The 21,715-nt window shown below is 48.4% G+C and overlaps 2 protein-coding genes across 4 annotated transcripts in view; both read left to right on the forward strand.

Annotated features, from left to right (window-relative positions):
* MOCS3 (molybdenum cofactor synthesis 3) overlaps positions 1–20,277 on the forward strand; it is a 78,532-nt gene extending 58,255 nt beyond the window's left edge. For all 3 annotated transcript variants that reach the window (XM_086957781.1, XM_086957792.1, XM_086957802.1), the window contains one exon: positions 18,354–20,277. In XM_086957781.1, coding sequence (XP_086813907.1) covers positions 18,383–19,810 — 1,428 coding nt within the window. In that variant the 5' untranslated portion in view covers positions 18,354–18,382 and the 3' untranslated portion in view covers positions 19,811–20,277. The remainder of the gene's footprint in view (positions 1–18,353) is intronic.
* LOC147748011 (short-chain dehydrogenase/reductase family 42E member 1-like) overlaps positions 1–21,715 on the forward strand; it is a 135,050-nt gene that overhangs the window by 58,252 nt on the left and 55,083 nt on the right. The gene's annotated exons all lie outside the window — the stretch shown is intronic.

A 21,715-nucleotide genomic window follows, 5' to 3' on the forward strand; every position in this document is an offset into this window, starting at 1 on the left:
AATTATGCTGTGGCCAATCACAGATGCTGTAACATTCTGTTTTATTTTGGGACAGCTCAGTAAGTGGTGTGTCCGCAGGCCCTGCAGTCGAATGCTACCTTTAGCAGCTCCACACACTGCAGAGCCTCCTATTAGGTTTTGGAAGAAGTACATCTGGCAGAGTAGCCCATAATTCATATCCAATCTCTCGATTAACCTTCAGGTCACTCGATTAACCTTCAGGTCACTATCATTACTAAGGAGAGGATGTGGAATTAGGTCCGGAGCTGCAGACTTTGGGACTTGGGAACTATGTTTGACTACCTGCTTGGACTCCACATCCTGTGATTTTTGCAACATCACTTAATCTCCTCTTGCCTCAAAAATGAATGTGAACTTGTGAATGTAACTGGTGGTTGGGAATACTATCCTATTAAACTGTCATCTTGCATTTATTTTTAACAATACTGATTTGATGTCCACAAGCTGGTATACAAAATCTGTAGAGACTGCTGCATACAAATGAAAGTAGAATTTGGCCTATTTAGGCCTCTAAAATCATATTTTTTTTACCAGCGCTTTAGGTCTAGTGACTTGAATAATCTACTCGACCTAACTGTAATGCTCTGGACCCATAAACAGGTCACAAACTGTGTGATCCTAGGCAAATATTTTATTTTACTGAGCCACCATTTCCTTCTTTATCACATATGTGAGCACCTTGAAATATGTAAGCTCAGCAGGTCTGCTGTATGAAAACTCTTTTGTTTAGTTTAATAGACGAAACTTTTGCTCCATGTGTAATCGGAATCGAGCCCCCATATTGTGTACACATGACTCCTAATTTGCCTCTTAGATCACAACAGCATTGTCGTCCAGTCAGGGGCAGAAATGTTTCTCAGCTCATGTTTAAAAGCTGTAATTTTTAATAAATATATCCTTAAAGCATGAAGTGCTAGTGCCCTATAATTTACAGTCTGCATATGTCCCACTGAAATATACACAAAATTTCAAACTCCATACCTGCCAACTCACACTGTGCCACTTGGTGACCCGCAATATCGGCTCCCATCACACAGTCTTCCGGTGAGGAACCAATATCTCACTGTGGCAGGGAAAACAAGCTGAAAACCACTGTAACTAGTGGTTTTCCAGCTCATTTTCCAGGGCTTTGTACTGCTGACGTCGATTAAGGGGTGAGAAAAGCACTCCAGGACATCGGCACCATCCTCCGCAAGCTCTTTTATGTGGCGGGGAGTTTGGGGGGTCAGGGTGGAGCTCAGAAGTGCCTCGTCGGTACTTCTGGGCACGAGGCCCCGCCCCTTCTCACAGTGACATTGTTCAAGTTGGCAGGTATGCAATTGATATGCAATTTTATTGATAATGCTATATATTGTACAGACCATCATTTTTAAAAATCGAGTTTCTGCAAATATTTATCATCTGCACATCACCAAGTAAAGTGTTCTGATTTGTTTTGATCCTATTAAAATCTTTGTTTCTATTACACTCCTGAAATACAAAAAATGTGCTTGCCTAATTACTGCTATATTTTTAAATAGTTATACTGTTCTTTTACAGGCGTTTAAATGATGTGTGATTTTTAAAAAACCTGACAACCTACAGCCTTTTATTGCTTGTTGGGCAATTTACTATACAAAATCCTTTAACTTTGCAATCAAAGAAAGAAAAGTAAACACCAATCTCTTCGATAAAATAAGCAGCAGTTTGTAAAAAAAGATATAAGTTGACATCTGACCTCTTTCTTTGAATTTACATTAAATGTGACAGGATAAAATAGTACACCCTGAGAAAATCTGAGTCGTCATAGTAAATGGGCAAGTATTGTATTGTATTGTAATTGCATTTATATAGTGCTTACTACCCCTGACAAGGCATTGAAGTGCTTTTTTGGCGAGTAGGCGCTACTCCGGAACCCATAAGGATTAGTGGTGAATTAGTATATTGAAATATGAAATTCATTTGAGTGGTGGATATTAGTCAGTTATTTGGCTTGAGAAGGATAGCGGAGGGATAGAAGAAGGAAAAGGGTTTGCAGTTATTTAGTACTTGTTACCCCTGATGGGGTGTTAAAGCACTTTTCTGGCGAGTAGCACGTTACTCCGGACCCAATTAAAGGATTAGTGTTGAATTAGTATAGTGAAATATGAAAGTCATTTGAGTGGTGGATGTGTTATTCATTTATTTGGATTGAAAGGGTAGCAGAGGGATAGAAGAGGGACAAAGGTTTGCATATATATAGCGCTTGTTACTCCTGATGGGGTGTTTGAGTAGATTTTCCAGTGCCTGATATTCTATTTTTAAAACTTGTCAGATGTGGGTGTTGTGTGTTTTCCATTGTAAGGGGGAGATTCCAAGCTGTATTGACTGGCACCTATCCCCCTCAGAGGTCAGACTTGTTGTACAAAACAGAAATTCTATTAAAGGCTTTGAGTGTTCCTTTATAAATGCCTGTAGGAACTGTATATTTGATCCATTTATCACTGAAACAGTGCTGAAAATTGTCTCAGTATATTCCAATTTGTAAAAATGTCTTGGGGGAGGAAAACTCCCCCTCTCCCTCCTTCCATCCCAAACCCCCAGGCAAAGTTTGTTCCAGACTGCTAGAAACGTCTCTGGCTGATTGCCTAATCCAGCAAAATTATAGAGCTGAACAAATATTTGATGTCCAAGTAAAAATGAACATCTTCAAAGAAATGAACAGTGCATCAAAATAAAATTGTAATCTCATAGTTTGCATTTTATCTATTTATTTTCAAGCGGAGGAAATATATTGAGTTGGAGGTATATGCTAAGCCCCATCAAAATGCAATTGAAATCCTCGGTTTCTAAAAATATTGCAAGTATTTCAATTAGTATTTAAGCAGTTTATTGTTGTGGGTTTTTTTTGGCACACATTTATTTTGCTCACCTGACCAACCTACAATGCAGGAGGACCCTTTGTTTAAATTCATTGCAGGGCCCATTGTTTAAATTCATTGCAATATCCATTTTATACGTTATGCCCATACAAGACAGCCGTGCTAAAGGATATAAGGACAACATAATTTATCTGATAGACTTCTAGCTGCAGCTTCCTTGCCTTAGAATTATCCCCAGGCCTCAGATTGAATCTTTAAATTTTTCATGAGCAGTACCCCCTGCGCACCGGTAGGTGACTTTGTTCGGCTCTTCGTGGTGTCGTCCGCTCCAGAAGTAACATTTGTGGTTCCTACAGAGGCACCACCCCAGTGCACTGACTTCAGACTTTTCATTCCATGCCAGTCTGCACAGAAGAGCTATCCCCCCCCCCTTCCCAACCACCCCCCCTCGCCCCCCCGCTCCCCCCACCCCCCCCCAAGTGACCTTTTGACTGACACTCTTTTTGGCACTTTTATTCAAGATTTTATAGACTTTGTTTCCTGGTGCGGCAGGGATGTCCACAAGGGAGGTTGGTTTCAAGGCCCTGTGGCGCCTGTCACTCACTGGCAATTGTCAGTGACGCGTCCGCACCTCGTCTTTTGGTGCCTTGAGCATGACGCCAACACATGCATTGATAGTCAGGCCATGCACCCAAAGGCCTTGCAGTAGTGGTTCCCCCAAGCTCCTTGCTGCTTGACACAACTGACCTGCTAGGCAGAGCCATTTCATAGTTTGTGGCCTTACGAAGCCTGGCCTGGATGATGACGACTGGCTTTTCTGGGGAGGTCTAGGCCTCACTCTGAGACATGCCCCGCCAGTCTCTTCAGAGATGAGGTGGATTTATCGCTGGAGCACATCAAGGACAGTAATCATACGGTAAGGTTTTTGGGCCTTTCCATGGCCCTTAGTCAACCACTGTCTGCCTTCCGCTCCTTTTGTGGCCATGGAAGGGTCTTCCAGCCACATCTCCAAATGTCTAGCAACCAAGGCCAGCAGACTTAAATCCTTGCATGGCCGAGGATGCAGCACCCATGGAACTCCTGGATTAGGGAGCCAGAGGTCACAACAGTGCACCACTCCCCTGGCAGCCGCAGCCTCTTAACCCCTTTAGTCTGCCATTCGACCATCATGGGCACCCAGTGGGGGGGAAGGATACGTCATCACCTGCACCACTGGAGGTTCATAGCATCAGACCACTGGGTTCTCCAGATTATCCAAATGGACTATTCCCTCCCCTTTGTGACTACCCCTCCACCCATGGCACATACATACAATCGGCTGATCGAGACCCCATCTCATTACTCGCTAGGAAGTGCAGGCTCTCTTGTCCAAGTGAGCCATAGAGCTGGTCCTGGCATCAGAAATTGAATCATGGTAGTTATTTCTGCTACTTTCTGGTGCCCAAAAACGACAGAGGCCTTCGTCTATCCTAGACTAGCGTCCTCTCAATTTCTTCCAGAAAAAGGAGAAATTCAGAAAGCTCATGTTTGCTAGAATTCGGTCTTCACTGGACCCGGAAGGCTGGATGGTAGCGCTGGACTTGTAGTTTGCATACTTCCACATTCCTATCCTGAAGTTACATGTGATTCACTGTGGGCCACATGCACTTTCAATTTGCTGTGCTCCCTTTTGGCCTTACCTGCCCCCCGCCCCTCCCAGGGTGTTCACCAAGGTGATGGCTGTGGTTGCACCTCATCTGAGGAGATCAGTGGTGCCAGTCTTCCCCAATCTCGACAACTGGCTGTGAAAGGCAGGCTCGTGCAAGGCAGTCATCTCCCTACTCCAGACTACGGCAGACCTCCTGCATTCGCTGGCATTCACTATCAGTGTACCAAAGTCACACCTGATCCCTTCTCAAATGCTCCCCTTCATAGGAGCTGTTGTGGATATAGGGTGCATTTTCGGACCTATCCTCCTGAACGGCAAGGCCAAGATATTCAGGATATGATAACGATGTTTCAGCCTCCATCCTGGATTTTGGCGCGACCGGTTCTGAAGTTGCTGGGCCCCATGTCCTCCTGCATCCTGCTTGTGGTTTATGCCTGCTGGCATATTCAGACTCCGCAGTGGGATCTGAAGTTCCTGTGGCACACTTCAGGGGAATCTCTCCGACATGGTCCAGATCTTGGAGGACACTGCAAAAGATCTGCAGTGGTGGCTGATGAACCACAATTGGATCAGAGGCGGACCCCAGGGCTCTGGTCTCCGGCGGAATCCAGACTCCACATCAACCTCTTGGAGCTCCGAGCGATCTGTTTGGCATTGAAAGCCTTTCTACCCTCCAGAAAGGGAAGGATATTACAGGTGTTCACGGACAACATCACAGCCATGTGGTACTGCAACAAACAGGCCGGGGTGGGGCCATGAACTCTGTCAAGAGGCCCTGTGTCTCTGGACATGGCTAGAATGTCGGGGCATTTCCCTGGTGGTTCAACACCGGGGGTCTCTCTGAACAGACAAACTTAGCTGAAGATGCCTAGTGGATCACGAATGGCATCGCTCACGGCAGGTGGTGCAAGGTCTCTTTCAGTAGTGGGGAGAGTCTTAGTTAGATGTGGATGCCACCTCCAAGAATACGCAATGTCATCAGTTTGGAACAATGGAGTCTCCAAGGTGGCTCTCGCTCTGAGATGCTTTTCATCTTGAGTGAATTTCTGGCTTCCAGTACGCTTTTTTGCCAATACCTCTCCTGCCCAGAGTTCTCAAGAACATCAGGAACGACAGGGCCCAAGTCCTACTTGTGGCTCTGGACTGGGCTCCGACTGTCTGGTATCCCGAGCTGTTGAGCTTGTCCATCGGTCCTCCGATCAGGCTTCCCCTTCGGTAGGAAGCAGGTGAGTGTTCTCCACCCAAAACTGTCAATGTTCTGCTTTTGTGCTTGGCGATTGAGCGGCGACAGTTGACCGCTTTTGACATTCCGCCTGAAGTCTTTAATGTTATTGTGACAGCTCGACGTCCATCCACCAAGATGGCATACACCGGCTATTGGAGCAAGTTTGTGGCAAGGTGGACAGACAATCTGAGAGAGACACGCGAGTGATAGATTCCTTACCTTAGAATATCCCCAGGCGTCAGACTGGATCTGGAAAGTTTTTCGTCAGCAGTACCCTTGCGCTTCGGTAGGTGGCGTCGTGCGGCTCCGTGTCCGTCGCTGGCATCTAAGCGCCGAGATGACATCACGGAGACTACTTAGGCGCCACCTATGCGCGCTGACGTCCGTTCTTTCTTTTTCCGCGCCAGCAAGCCAGATCCGGTTAGATCACGTACCCTAGTCACTTTTTAGGGCGAGGCCTCCGCCACTGCCGCAGGCAGTGGGAGGAGTCCGATTCCCTCTTGTAAGGAGCAGAAAAGCTTGTAAAATGCCACACATTCCATTCTTTTTTTGCCATCTGGATGGCAATTGGGCCTCGCATGCCTGTCTTTTTAGAAGACAGCACGCAATAGGCCATTTGATGTAGAGTTGGTTCACTTCCTGGCATATTCTGTTCGTGCACGAGCAGCAGACGGCCATATATCTTCAATTATCTCGTAGTCAAGGCCGAGATAATTGAAAACATATGCCTGCAGTGGCGCGCCGCGCGAGGCCGAGGCTTTTTTTTTTATGATGTGCGTTCACAGGCAGCTTCGGGGAGGTGCGATTGAAGTGCAAAAACAAAGCACCCATATCTGATACAAGGCCTGAAGCAGGGATCGCTGCAGCCACGTGGCAGTCTTTGCACTGCAAACAACCACAGAACGAACAGAGAAGAGGTAGATGACTGCAAACCTTCTCAAGACATTCAGGTGACAGCAAGTTATGATTCCCTCATGAAGATCTCTCGTATAAGCTGAATGACCGGTGCACTGACCTGCTGCTTGTACACTGAGCTCTGTCCGTTAATGCTTTCATGGAGACGGTGCGGAGGGGAAGGCTGAAAGGCATTATGAGTGCAGCTGACCCCGCCTTGTGCTACTCACACACAGGGCCATGAAGAGAAGGATTCAGGGCTCAGAAGCATCTGCAGCAGAACTGTCCAAATGTGCCCAAACCCCCAAGTGTAGTGAGAGCGAGTGAAGCATGCATTTAAGGTAGAGCGGGGAAAGGTTAGTTCGGTATCTTGTCCTGGAAAGGAGCTTCTCTAGGTTTAGTAACAGGTCACACATTGGTCACCAAACAGATAACAGAAGTGATGAATGCATTGTATTGTAATTGGTTTTGTGTGTAGTGTTTACTACCCCTGAAAAGCTCTACACCGTGTGTAGCATGCTACTGAGGAGCTTAAGGCGAGTGATTGCAGTCTGGTGAAAATAAACATAATTTTTTTTTATTTTTATACATTGCTAGCAACAAAAAAAGCCACTTATATAAATGCTAAAATGATTTTGGGTATTATTTGGGGAAAAGCTCCTTTATATCTTAATACTTGAGCTTTTTAAAAAATAACAAAAAACTTCAGAACTGCTGATTGACTGCAGTGGCCAGTCAGCCATAAGAACGCCATCTTTCATGATTTTGAGGACCTGCTTATTTCAGAAAGTCCTCATTGTGTAAGGCAGAGGCATTGTGGACTTGGGCAGGAAAAACAAACAGCATCCGTGTGCAGAAAGAAAAAAAACTTCCTGCTGGTCAGGGTTGTTGACTTTTTTTTGTTTTGAAGAAAAAAATGACTTTAAGGGTTTCTTTCTGCAAAGGAAATTGATAATGAAGACTGGCCAGGGCAGCTAGCTGGCATTTGAGTTTTGCTAAAAGTACAACCATTGTACCTTGTATGTCATAGTATGGGCATCTGTCTTTCAATGGAGGGTATAGCCTCCGTCAACCTGGAGGGCTGGCGGGCTCATCACATCAACTCTTTCAGAAATGTCCTTTATTGAAGTTTGCAATACTAGAAGTAAAACCTTTCAAAATACACTTTTCATGTAAGAGGCAACCATACACAGCACAAAAGGGGCCATGTTCGAATTGTATCGAAGTCTGTGAAATACTGTTTAGGGGGTTTCCAGAAAATAGAAACTCTTGGTCGTGAAAGGTTGGGTTTTGGGAATTAAAATGTTGTGATGATTCATTATGTTAGGTCTAAGCTGATTATTGCATACGGTCAGTCGGTCACATCATCCACCTTTCATTCCACCAGGCAGAACAGATAATTGAAATTATTGCACTAACTACAAAAATATATTATTGTTTCAATTCCAACCTTGACTCCTGTGATGTCTTCTTTAGGTGAAGAAGCTCTCCATGAATACCTCAAGACTAAAGCTGTAACAGTGGAGTACTAAGTCAACTCTTCAATATGCACATTGTCTTTCACAGACCATGATCGAGATGATTGAGATTTTTATTTCACTCCAGTCAGCGCTTAACATGATCCCCGGGATTTTGTTGCCTGAAAAAATGCAGCAGTGGTGAATCGGACTGCAGAATGGAGTGACAGTGAGTGCAAAGTGACAGTGAGTGACAGTGAGTGCAGAGTGACAGTGAGTGCAGAGTGACAGTGAGTGACAGTGAGTGCAGAGTGACAGTGAGTGCAGAGTGACAGTGAGTGCAGAGTGACAGTGAGTGCAGAGTGACAGTGAGTGCAGAGTGACAGTGAGTGCAGTGAGTGCAGAGTGACAGTGAGTGACAGCGAGTGCAGAGTGACAGTGAGTGCAGAGTGACAGCGAGTGCAGAGTGACAGCGAGTGCAGAGTGACAGCGAGTGCAGAGTGACAGCGAGTGCAGAGTGACAGTGAGTGCAGAGTGACAGTGAGTGACAGTGCGTGCAGAGTGACAGTGAGTGCAGAGTGACAGTGAGTGACAGTGAGTGCAGAGTGACAGTGAGCGCAGAGTGACAGTGAGTGCAGAGTGACAGTGAGTGACAGTGAGTGCAGAGTGACAGTGTGTGCAGAGTGACAGTGAGCGCAGAGTGACAGTGAGTGCAGAGTGACAGTGAGTGCAGAGTGACAGTGAGTGACAGTGAGTGACAGTGAGTGACAGTGAGCGCAGAGTGACAGTGAGCGCAGAGTGACAGTGAGCGCAGAGTGACAGTGAGCGCAGAGTGACAGTGAGCGCAGAGTGACAGTGAGCGCAGAGTGACAGTGAGCGCAGAGTGAGTGAGTGCAGAGTGACAGTGAGTGACAATGAGTGCAGAGTGACAGTGAGTGCAGAGTGACAGTGAGTGCAGAGTGACAGTGAGTGCAGAGTGACAGTGAGTGCAGAGTGACAGTGAGTGCAGAGTGACAGTGAGTGACAGTGAGTGCAGAGTGACAGTGAGTGCAGAGTGACAGTGAGTGCAGAGTGACAGTGAGTGCAGATTGACAGTGAGTGACAGTGAGTGCAGAGTGACAGTGAGTGCAGAGTGACAGTGAGTGCAGAGTGACAGTGAGTGCAGAGAGTGCAGAGTGCAGAGTGCAGAGTGCAGTGAGTGCAGAATGACAGTGAGTAACACTGCATGCAGAGTGACAGTGAGAGCAGAGTGACAGTGAGTGCAGAGAGTGCAGAGTGACAGTGAGTGCAGAGAGTGCAGAAAGTGCAGAGTGACAGTGAGTGCAGAGAGTGACAGTGAGTGCAGAGTGAGTGCAGAGTGCAGAGTGACAGTGAGCGCAGAGTGAGTGAGTGCAGAGTGACAGTGAGTGACAGTGAGTGCAGAGTGACAGTGAGTGCAGAGTGACAGTGAGTGCAGAGAGTGCAGAGAGTGCAGAGTGACAGTGAGTGCAGAGAGTGCAGAGAGTGCAGAGAGTGCAGAGTGACAGTGAGTGACAGTGAGTGACAGTGAGTGCAGAGTGACAGTGAGTGACAGTGAGTGCAGAGTGACGAGTGACATTGAGTGCGGAGTGACAGTGAGTGACAGTGAGTGACAGTGAGCGCAGAGTGACAGTGAGCGCAGAGTGACAGTGAGCACAGAGTTAGTGAGTGCAGAGTGACAGTGAGTGCAGAGTGACAGTGAGTGCAGAGTGACAGTGAGTGACAGTGAGTGCAGAGTGACAGTGAGTGCAGAGTGACAGTGATTGCAGAGTGACAGTGAGTGACAGTGAGTGCAGAATGACAGTGAGTGCAGAGTGACAGTGAGTGCAGTGAGTGCAGAGTGACAGTGAGTGCAGAGTGACAGTGAGTGCAGTGAGTGCAGAGTGACAGTGAGTGCAGAGTGACAGTGAGTGCAGAGTGACAGTGAGTGCAGAGTGACAGTGAGTTCAGAGTGACAGTGAGTGACAGTGAGTGCAGTGTGACAGTGAGTGCAGAGTGACAGTGAGTGCAGAGTGACAGTGAGTGCAGAGTGACAGTGAGTGCAGTGAGTGCAGAGAGTGCAGAGTGACAGTGAGTGCAGAGTGACTGAGTGCAGAGTGACAGTGAGTGCAGAGTGACAGTGAGTGACAGTGAGTGCAGAGTGACAGTGAGTGCAGAGTGACAGTGAGTGACAGTGAGTGACAGTGAGTGCAGAGTGACAGTGAGTGCAGAGTGACAGTGACAGTGAGTGACAGTGAGTGACAGTGAGTGCAGAGTGAGTGACAGTGAGTGTAGAGTGACAGTGAGTGACAGTGAGTGCAGAGTGACAGTGAGTGCAGAGAGTGCAGAGTGACAGTGAGTGCAGAGAGTGCAGAGAGACAGTGAGTGCAGAGAGTGCAGAGTGACAGTGAGTGCAGAGTGACAGTGACTGCAGAGTGACAGTGAGTGCAAAGTGACAGTGAGTGCAGAGTGACAGTGAGTGACAGTGAGTGCAGAGTGACGAGTGACAGTGAGTGCAGAGTGACAGTGAGTGACAGTGAGTGACAGTGAGTGACAGTGAGTGACAGTGAGTGACAGTGAGCGCAGAGTGACAGTGAGCGCAGAGTGAGTGAGTGCAGAGTGACAGTGAGTGACAGTGAGTGCAGAGTGACAGTGAGTGCAGAGTGACAGTGAGTGCAGAGTGACAGTGAGTGACAGTGAGTGCAGAGTGACAGTGAGTGCAGAGTGACAGTGAGTGACAGTGAGTGACAGTGAGTGACAGTGAGCGCAGAGTGACAGTGAGCGCAGAGTGACAGTGAGCGCAGAGTGACAGTGAGCGCAGAGTGACAGTGAGCGCAGAGTGACAGTGAGCGCAGAGTGACAGTGAGCGCAGAGTGACAGTGAGCGCAGAGTGAGTGAGTGCAGAGTGACAGTGAGTGACTGTGAGTGCAGAGTGACAGTGAGTGCAGAGTGACAGTGAGTGCAGAGTGACAGTGAGTGCAGAGTGACAGTGAGTGCAGAGTGACAGTGAGTGCAGAGTGACAGTGAGTGCAGAGTGACAGTGAGTGACAGTGAGTGCAGAGTGACCGTGAGTGCAGAGTGACAGTGAGTGCAGAGTGACAGTGAGTGCAGAGGCAGAGTGACAGTGAGTGCAGAGTTACAGTGAGTGCAGAGTTACAGTGAGTGCAGAGTGACAGTGAGTGCAGAGTGACAGTGAGTGCAGAGTGACAGTGAGTGCAGAGTGACAGTGAGTGCAGAGTGACAGTGAGTGCAGAGTGACAGTGAGTGCAGAGTGACTGCAGAGACAGTGTGTAAGGGTGCACATTGTGTGAGTGTGCAGAATGAGTGTGCAGGATAAACAGTGTGTGACTATGCAGGGTGACATTGGGAGTGTGCGGGTGAGCAGTGTGTGAATGTGTAGGGGCAGTGTGTGAGTGTGCAGAAAACACCACACACACATACACCACACACACATAACACACACACAAACCACACACCTCACTCTCTCAACACCACACACTCGTCACCACTCACCACAACACACTCACCACCACACTCACTCCCCAGGCTCACCCCCACAGACTCACCACCACACACTCACCACTACACAGAAAACAAGACACACAACAACACACCCCCAGCCGTCAATGAATGCTTTCACCAGGCACAAACACCAACAACCATCAATGTACGCTTTCACCAAAAACAAACACGACCATCAGTACCGCTAAACACCGATGCACACAACAAACAATGTCAGTGCAACTTTCACTAAACACACACAAACACCAACAGCTGACAGTGCACCAGCCACTCTTTCAATTGGCACAATCATCAGCAGCTGTCAGTGCACATTACCATTTACAATGCCATTATCTCAAACTCAAACAAACCCGAGCCCTAATGCATTCCTAATGCTTGTTTACTAACTTTTTGAGACTTTTGTCTCTACTTCTTTTTGAGATTTTGACTCCCGGTGCCACGTAGGGTTTGCCTGGGTTTAAATCCTGTTGGCCTGCCGCCGTACGATGTCAGTGGCCGACCCCCATGGCGTCTGTCCCTACTGTCTGGAGCGCGACCATAACTCCAGGTCATGTTCCGACTGTCTGGCCATGGCTCCAAAGGCTTTGCGGGAGCAGTCCCGAAAGCTGCTGGAGGCCCTGCAGCTGTGTCCGTGCCATTCGAGGTCCAGGGGTCGCTCAAGGGACCGACCGCGGAGCCATCATTATAGCTACTCGGGGCCCAAGCCTTCACCCTCGGAATCGGGTAAGAGATGTCACCAGAAAAAGTTGAAGAAGCGTGTACTCTCTCCGACCTCCCCCCGTCGGTCTCCTGAAGAGGAGGCCAGGGGTCCTTCCCCCACGGCTCCATTGGAGCCAGAGAGTCCCGCTGCCTACCCGCCCTACCCGAGTCAGTCTGCGACTCCGGCCCAGGTACAAGAGTTTCTTGCCTCCATGGACCGCCTTTTCAGGCCTATGGCTCCCGCCAGCGCGCCTTCCGGCCCGGCTGTCCCTATTGAGGGCCCTTGCTTGCCACTGGCTCCGCTGCCGGCGCCACCAGCGGCTCCGGCACCGCAAGGTCCTCCGCCTCTGGCCCCGGTGCTGCAAGAACCTCCGCCTCTGGCCCCGGCGCCCCCTGCGGCTCCGTTCCCGGCGCCGCAATGCGTTCCGTCCGCCCCACCCTTTCCTGAGTTTCCGGGCAATTTTCCTCCGGCTTGAGACCCTAATTAGGACATTAGGTCCCCGGCGCCATTGGAGAATTTGTTTTCCCCTGTGCCTCCCTCACTGCTGCAGCCTGTGCCTCGGGGTTGGAGAAGGGGGATGACTGGGAGGGGTCGAAGGACCCTCTTGCACAGCAGTGTGAGTCCGAACATGAGTGGGCGGAGGACTCTGAGGATGCATTTGGACTTGATCTCTCATCTGAGCCTGGGTTTGTGTCTCCTCCCGCTGTCATGGAGGAAGGCACCACATACACTGTGGTGCTCCGTAGAGCAGCTGAGGCTCTTGACCTTGATCTGCCTACTGTTACCCTCAAGACGAACCTCCTTACTGAAGTGCTTTAGCTGGCGGCAAGTTCTATGGAACCTCTGCTTCCGTTCAATGAGGCCTTGATGGATGTTTTGATGGGCACCTGGTGTAGGCCAGCCACGGGAGTTCCTGTGGATAAAAACGTGGCCAGGCGTCATCGCCCGGCACCGGGTGACCCTGCCTTTTTAACAAGTCATCCGACCCCAGAGAGCCTGGTTATTCAGGCCTCCACTTCTCAAAGTGCATTCCCTACTGCCCCGCCAGATAAGGAATCAAAAAAGCTGGAGAAGTTTGGTAAAAAGTTGTTTTCCTTTGCCAGCCTGGGGCTGCGGTCAGTCAACACTGCATGCCTCTTGGGCCGTTACTTTCACGCTGTGTGGGCAACTGTGGCGCAAACTCTGCCCCGGAGGAGGTACGGGCTGTACTTTCCCAAGCTGTTGCGGAGGGGAAGGTTGCCACGAAGTTCGTCATTCGGTGTGGACTGGACACGCGGACTCTTTATGGAGAGCGATGTCCACGACTGTGGCCTTACAACGCCATGCCTGGCTGCGGTCCACAGGGTTTTCGGGGGATGTCCAGAGTTCCCTCATGGACATACCTTTTGATGGTACTCGCCTGTTAGGCAATAAGGCAGACAGTGCACTGGAGCGTTTCAAGGACTCTTGGGCTATGGCCAAGTCCTTGGGTCTCTCCACCACACGCCCGGCCACGTCTACTTTTAGTTCCTTTCGTGGCCACGGAAGGGGCACTCCTACATGTTCGTTCGGCCAGAAGCCGACGCAGAACCAACCTCCGTGCGGGTGTGGTGGCCGCCATGGCGGCACAGCGGGCCAGCATGCGGGTCAGTCCACCTCTGCTCCTGCAGCATCCGCCTCAAAGCCTTCCTAGTCAAAGGTTTGGGGCGCAACCCACGCCGGTGGGCGGCAGGATTCAACATCACCTCCCCCACTGGCGCTCTGTCACTTCAGACAGGTGGGTGCTGCAAATTGTCCGAAGGGGCTACTCCCTCCACTTCGAGTCTGCCCCCCCAGCAATGCCACCTCAGTTCCACCGCATGTTGGGGGATCACTTTGCGCTTCTCCAACAGGAAGTCACAGCGCTCTTAGTCAAGGGGGCCATCAAGTGCCTTCCTGGGCCATAAGTAGGACGTTGTTGTTATTCCCACTACTTTCTGGTCCCCAAGAAGGAGAAAGGGGGCCTGCGCCCCATCTTGGACCTCAGGAACGTCAATCGCTTCCTCCGGAAGGAGAGTTCAAAATTATGACTCTGGCTAAGGTCTTGGCTTCCCTCGACCCTGGAGACTGGATGGTAGTGTTGGACTTGCAGGATGCAGATTTTCCCATCCCAGTCATGCCGGCCCACCGGCGTTACCTGCGGTTCACAGGCCGGCCAGGAGCATTTTCAATTTGCTGTGCTCCCGTTCGGCCTTACCAGCGCCCCTCGGGTGTTCACGAAAGTGTTGGCGGTGGTGGCAGCTTATCTGCGCAGGTCAGGGGTATGTGTCTTCCCCTACGTCGACGACTGGTTGTTGAAGGTGGGCTCGCCTCAGGCAGTCGTCTCCCACCTCCGGACTACGGCCGACCTCCAGCATTTGCTGGGTTTCTCCATCAACGTGCCGAAGTCGCACCTGAGTCCCTCTCAGAAGCTCCCCTTCATCGGAGCGGTTCTGGATTCAACGCAGTTTCGGGTCTATCCTCCCAAGCAGCGAGTCCATGATATTCAGGCTATGAATCCGATCTTTCAGCCTCTATCCCGGGTTTTTCAGGATGACCCTCCGGCTCCTGGGCCTGATGGCCTACTGTATCCTGCTGGTGCAACATGTCAGATGGCATATGCGGGCTCTGCAGTGGGATCTGAAGTTCCAGTGGGCACAGCATCAGGGCAACCTGTCCGATCATGTCCAGATCTCGGAGGGCACTGCTCGACAATTGCAGTGGTGGCTCACGAACCGCGATTGGGTCAGTGGCAGATCCCTCTCCCTTCCCCAACCGGAGCACACAGTGGTGACTGATCCATCCCTCCTGGGATGGAGTGGCCACTTGGGCGAGGCCGAGATCACGGGCCTCTGGTCCCCAGCGGAGTCCTGGCTCCATATTAACCTTTTGGAGCTTCGGGCGATCCGACTTGCACTGAAATCATTCCTTCCCTCTGTCCGGGGAAGTATGGTGCAGGTGTTCATGGACAACACCACCGCCATGTGGTATTGCAACAAACAGGGCGGGTGGGATCGTGGACCCTCTGTCCGTGCCTCTGGACATGGCTGGAACATCAAGGCATGACCTTGGTGGCTCAACACCTGACAGGTTCTCTGAATGCCAGGGTGGACGAACTCAGCCGCCGTGCATGATGGATCACTAACTCAGACGTGGCACAAGGTCTCTTTCTACAGTGAGGAGAGCCTTGGTTAGATCTATTTGCCACCGATGAGCACGCGCAATGTCATCAGTTCTGCGCGTTGGAATTTCCAAAGTGGCACTCGCTCGGAGACGCTTTCCGTCGCGAGTGGAGCTGCGGTCTGTTGTACGCCTTTCCGCATATTCCACTTCTACTCAGAGTGCTGAACAAGATTCGGCGCGACCGGGCCCAAGTAATCCTTGTGGCTCCGGATTGGGCACGAAGATACTGGTATCACAAGCTACTCAGCATGGCGATCGATCCCCCGATCCGACTGCCTCTTCGGGAGGATCTTCTGACGCAGCAGCAGGAGACTATCATCCACCCGAACCTGTTCAGCCTCCACCTCTATGAGTGGAGATTGAGCGGCGACAATTGGCAGCTTTCGCTCTTCCTCCCGAAGTATGTGATGTCATTCTGGCAGCCAGACGTCCCTCCACTAAGACGGTATACGCCTGCAGGTGGAACAAGTTTGTGGCATGGTGCACAGCAAAGGTTGTGGATCCCCTTTCTGCCCCTCTTTCTGAGGTCCTTCTGTCCATCTTTCTTTACACCCAGCAGAGCTCTGCTCTGGGCACTATCGAAGGTTATCTTTCGGCCATCTCAGCCTTTCTACTGCTTCCAGATCAGCCTGCTCTTTTTAAGTCCCCGGTTGTTAACCGCTTCCTCAAAGGCATTATACACAGGTTTCCTCCCGTGCCTTTCATAATGCCTCAATGGGACTTAAACCTTGTTTTGACGTATCTGATGTGCGCTCCTTTGAACCCCTTCATAACTGTCCTTTACGTCTTCTCACTCTTAATACTGCTTTCCTGGTAGCTATCACCTCTGCCTGAAGAGTGAGTGAGTTCCAGGCTCTTTCTTCTAAACCTTCTTTCCTTTCTGTTAATCCAGACAAGGTGGTTTTATGGACCCGTCTTTCTTTCCTGCCAAAGGTTGTCATGCCCTACCAATTCGAGCAAACCATCACTTTGCCCACCTTGTTTCCGCCTCTGCATCCTTCAAAAGAGGAAGAGAAGCTACTAGGGTAACGGCAGCCACTACTACATTGGGACACAGCGTTCCCTTGCAGGACATTTGTCAGGCAGCTATGTGGGCCTTGCTGCACACGTTTACCAAGCATTACTGCCTTGACAGTCAAGTCCGGAGAGACGTCTTCTTTGGCTGTTCTGTTCTCTGTGACTTTCTGGTGTAATCTTATTCGCAGACCCTCCACAGGTTTGGTATTGCTGGGGTATCTATTCTAAGGTAAGGAATCTATCACTAATGTGTCTCTTTCAGATGCACAAGTTACTACTTGTGTAACAATATATCTGTAAGAGACATTAGTTAGTGATAGATTCCTTACCGCCCCACCCATCCTCCCCGTTCTGCGACCTGATTTCTAGGGTTAAGGTCATACCCTTTCAGTGCCCTAGTTTCATGGCACCAATGGTCAGTTTCTTGCATGGCTCTGCGTTCCTGGCGCGGATAATCTTGTACAGAACTGACGTCAGCTCGCATCGGTGGCGCCGAAGTAGTCTCTGCGACGTCATCTCGGCGCTTACGACGCCAGCGACGGACGTGGAGCCGCACAACGCCACCTACCGACGCGCAGGGGTACTGCTGACGAAAAACTTTCCGGATCCAGTCTGACTCCTGGGGATATTCTAAGGTAAGGAATCTATCACTAACTAATGTCTCTTACAGATGTATCGTGACACAAGTAGTAACTTATGCAACACGTTGACCCCTTAACTGCACCCTTTTCCCAAATTCTTTTGTGCCTTACTCTGTCCCAGGAGGGCTCTGCATTGGGCACATTGAAGGGTTATTTATTTGCTATTTCCACATTTCTGCAGCTGTCAGATCACCCCGCCCTTTTCAAGTCCCCTATTGTAAATACGTTCTTTAAAGGTATTTAGCACATGTTTTCAGGTTTTCTCCAGTTCCCTTCATTATGCTTCAATGGGACCTCAATTTGGTTCTTGCTTTCTAATGTGCGCTCCCTTTGAGGCACTTCATAACTGCCCTCTTAGGCTCCTCACCATCAAGACGCATTTCTGGTGACAATTACATCAGCCGAGGGTCAGTGAACTGCAGGCGCTGACATCTCCGCCTCCGTACATCTCTCTTTACGCAGACAAACTGGTCCTTTTGACTAGAGTATGATGTCGGATATCTATTCCAAGGTAAGGAATCTGCGGCTAGAACTTACTATCAGATGAACAAGTTACTTACCTTCGGTAACGCTTTATATTTTAGAGAGACTATCTAGCTGCACATTCCTCCCCTCTCTGCAAACTGATTCTTAAGTTCAGGGCCTTTTCCTCATCAGGGCCCTAGTTTCATACACCATTGGTCATTATTCTTCCTGGCTCCTCGCTCCTGGCGTGGAATGTCACAAAAAGAAACTGATGTCCGTGCGCTGGGGTGGTGCCTATATAGGCATCACTTCCAGAACGGACAACACCACGTGGAGGCGAACGATGCATAGCAATTACGGTTCAAGTTAGACTTCTGGGGATAATTCTAAGGCAAGGAATCTGGTCTACCAGATAAGGCGTTACCAAAGGTAAGTAACTTGTTATTCTTGCAAATGCTATTTTAGATCCCCTCCTGTTATTAACAGTTGACCGACCTCCCCCCCCCCTCCCAAAACACACACACACACACAATCTTTATGGCAGCACAACAGGTGTGTTAAAAATGTTATTTTGTTCACTAGGATTTGCAGTGTATTTGTGCATACTAACCATAAATCTGCATGCTAGTGACTTCCCAATACAGTAGAAACAGTGTGGCTATAGATGTCAACTAGGAAAGGGAGAATGCACACAATAAGGTGCATGTGCAACAAGAACTTAACTTTTTATTTCGCTTGTACTGCAGGAAGTGTTTGAGGACTTTGATTTTGCCATATGCTGCCTGTGGGGAAGGAATCTTGTGTAACTGCAATGAACTTGGCCGACATAGTCAAGCTAAGGGAAGAGCTCTTGGCGAAAGAGGAAGAGGTGAATGCACTTAGAAAGAGACTTGTGCAGTTGCAAGAGGAGTCAACCTGCAGTTCATATCTACCATTTGTATGTCATCCACTGACAGAACTTCCATCTTTAAAAGCAAAGTCCAGCCTAACGAATGAGGATATATGGCGGTATAGTAGACAGCTCGTTCTTCCAGAGATTGGTGTTAAAGGACAGCTCAGCCTTGCAAACTCTTCTGTTCTAGTGGTTGGCTGTGGAGGTCTTGGGTGCCCTCTTGCCCAGTACCTGGCTGCTTCAGGCATTGGCCGACTAGGACTTGTGGATCATGATGTTGTTGAATTGAGCAATCTACACAGGCAGATTTTGCATTCCGAGAACAAGCAAGGCATATCTAAATCTGTGTCTGCTGCATCAGCACTAAAACTATTGAATTCCTCTGTAGAATACATTCCTTACCATATGACTTTAAATTCCCAGACTGCACTAGAGCTTGTTAAACAGTATGACATTATCGCTGATTGTTCAGATAATGTGCCCACCAGGTATCTCATCAATGACGCGTGTGTTCTAATGGGCAAGCCACTAGTCTCCGCCAGTGCTCTCAGACTCGAGGGACAGCTCACAGTGTACAACTATAACGGTGGTCCTTGCTACCGATGCATTTTTCCCAAACCACCACCAGCTGAGACAGTGACTAATTGTGCAGATGGTGGAGTCTTTGGGGTCGTCCCTGGAATTCTGGGCCTGATGCAGGCTCTGGAAATATTAAAGATGCTTTCGGGAATGGGCTCCTCCTTCAGCCAGGCTTTGATGATGTTTGATGCTGTCGATGGGCGATTTCGTAATATCAAGATGCGTCCTAAAAAAAGTGACTGTGCTGTCTGTGGAGAGAATCCATCTGTGCAAGGTCTACAAGATTATGAGGCGTTTTGTGGGTCATCGGCATCCGATAAGTGCAGATCTTTGTGTTTGCTGTCCCCACAAGAGAGAATATCACCACAAGAATACAAGAAGATAATGGACAACCAGGTCGCTCACTTACTTTTGGACGTTCGGCCACAAACTGAGGTGGACATCTGTCACCTCCCTCATTCAGTCCACATTCCCTTGAGAAAGTTGGAAGAAAAAAATAATCAATATGTCCATCTTCTAAGGCAAGCAATGGAACAACAAAAAGAGTTGGCCAATGGAGCAGAACCTTTTCCAGTGTATGTTATTTGCAAATTAGGGAATGACTCGCAGAAAGCAGTTAAAATTCTGGAGGAATTCTCTGGAAATGAGCTGGATTTGTTGATCGCAAAAGACATCATAGGTGGATTAATGGCTTGGGCAAATAAAGTAGATGCAACATTTCCTCAATATTGATAATCTAAGAAAATCGTGTCTGTATCCTGCAAAATGAAAAACTGATAAAAGAAAAATGCTGCGAAATATTCTTTTCCAGCAGATTAATTTTGTTGTCTGTATTCTGATACGGTCTACTTTGAACACGTTTTAGAATGGGTTTTTAATCTACATTTTGCATTCATTTTATTGATTACAATTCTTTTGTTACCATGTTTACATCCTTTAAATCGGTTTTCTTCAAAGGTTTTCAGATCAAATCCCATGCTTTGTAAGTAAAATCATTTGGTCAGGGCCCTCAAGATTTAACACTGTTTTCTCACATTCATTATGTGCAATATTCATAATTATTTTTCAATGTACAATAAATATATGCTTTAAAACCTTACAAACGTACCCAACAGTTCAACTGGTTTGTGATTCAAAGTCCAAACACTGTTCTTGTTTGGGATAAATCTGTTATGTGAAATAAAAATTAGGTAGCTAAACCAAAGAGACTGACGGTCGTTTGTTTGGTAAATGGGAATACAGGAAACATCCAGTGGCCAGAGCTTTTTATGAGCAGTTAAATTTGTTTAGAATCGGTGCATAAAAAAGTAACTTCCTTAGAAAGTTTACATAAAATACAATATATGGAAGACCCATCTTTTTTTTTAGTTCTCTTTTGTTCAGTAGCAAATCGTTAACTTTGACACATGGTCTGTCATAAATACCTACCTCAACGTGGACTGAACACTACTTAGTTCCTTTAAGATGATGTGGGGTAGTTCTTTTTTTTTTTTTTATTTAAAATATTTTATTGAACAAAAGCAGAGTAAGTAATCAGTTGACAGTCATGAAGTACAAAATTGACATAGAAGGCATACATTACAGCGGTGCATCACAAGTGCGAGTGCAGGGAGGACCAGTCCTGGTCATCGCCATTTCAGTTGTAGGGGAAGTACAAAGTTTGCCTCTATAAACATTCCAATGTCCCCATTTCTAGGACATCCCTTGACCTTGTATACAGTTTTTTCAGATAACATACATACATCCATTGCAGCGACCCATTTGATCAAGAGCGGTTTAGTTGGCGAGCCCCATTGGATTGCTATTTCACGTTTTAGTAAGAGAAATCCCAGAGCCGCCCATTGTCGTTCCAGTGCAGTGAGATCTGTGGGGTCCCATACATTAAGGAGTCCGCTTTTGGGAGATAGAGGAACATGTTTTCTCAGTGCATCAGACATCCTGCGAACAGCTCGCTCCCATAGGTCTTGAATCATCGGGCATTCCCAGATAGTGTGGTAGAAGGTACCAACCTGCCCGCAGTTACGGAGACATCTGTCGCGCGCCTACCAATTTTGGCTAGGAGGGGAGCAGACATGTATGTTCTGTGTAATATCTTTAACTGTATAAGCCTAAATCTGTGATTGATAGCTGATTCGTGAGGGGACATCAGTGCCGCTTGCCATTCTGCATCTTCCATGGTACCAATGTCGCCTTGCCATTTGTCTCTTAGAAGTTGGAAGGTGTTGGGCATGTTATTGCAAAGCTTGCGGTAGGTAAAGGATATCTCCTTGGCTTGAAGGGGTTCTGATAAGAGTCTATCCTCAAGAGGCGAGGATTGTGGAATAGAAGAGAGATCAGGGACATTGGCGAGTATGGCATGCTTGATTTGGAGGTAGCGGAAGGCCTCAGATTGGGCTAACTCATTTCTTCTGGAGCTCTGCGAATGTCAATAGTTTGCCCTTGTGAAGCATGTCTCCCAGGGTAGAGATGCCAATCATGTCCCATTTGTCAAAGCCCTGATAGTGACAGAGGGAGCCTAGCATATGTGAGGTCCAGAGCGGAGTGGATAATGTGAGTGTCAGACCAGCCGAGCCGCCCATTTGCTCGATGCCAAATTGTCAGTGTCTGTGACATCGGGCCTATATAGCGGGTGCGGGA

The sequence above is a fragment of the Lissotriton vulgaris genome, chromosome 1_1 (assembly GCF_964263255.1).
Source record: "Lissotriton vulgaris chromosome 1_1, aLisVul1.2, whole genome shotgun sequence".
NCBI lineage: Eukaryota > Metazoa > Chordata > Amphibia > Caudata > Salamandridae > Lissotriton > Lissotriton vulgaris.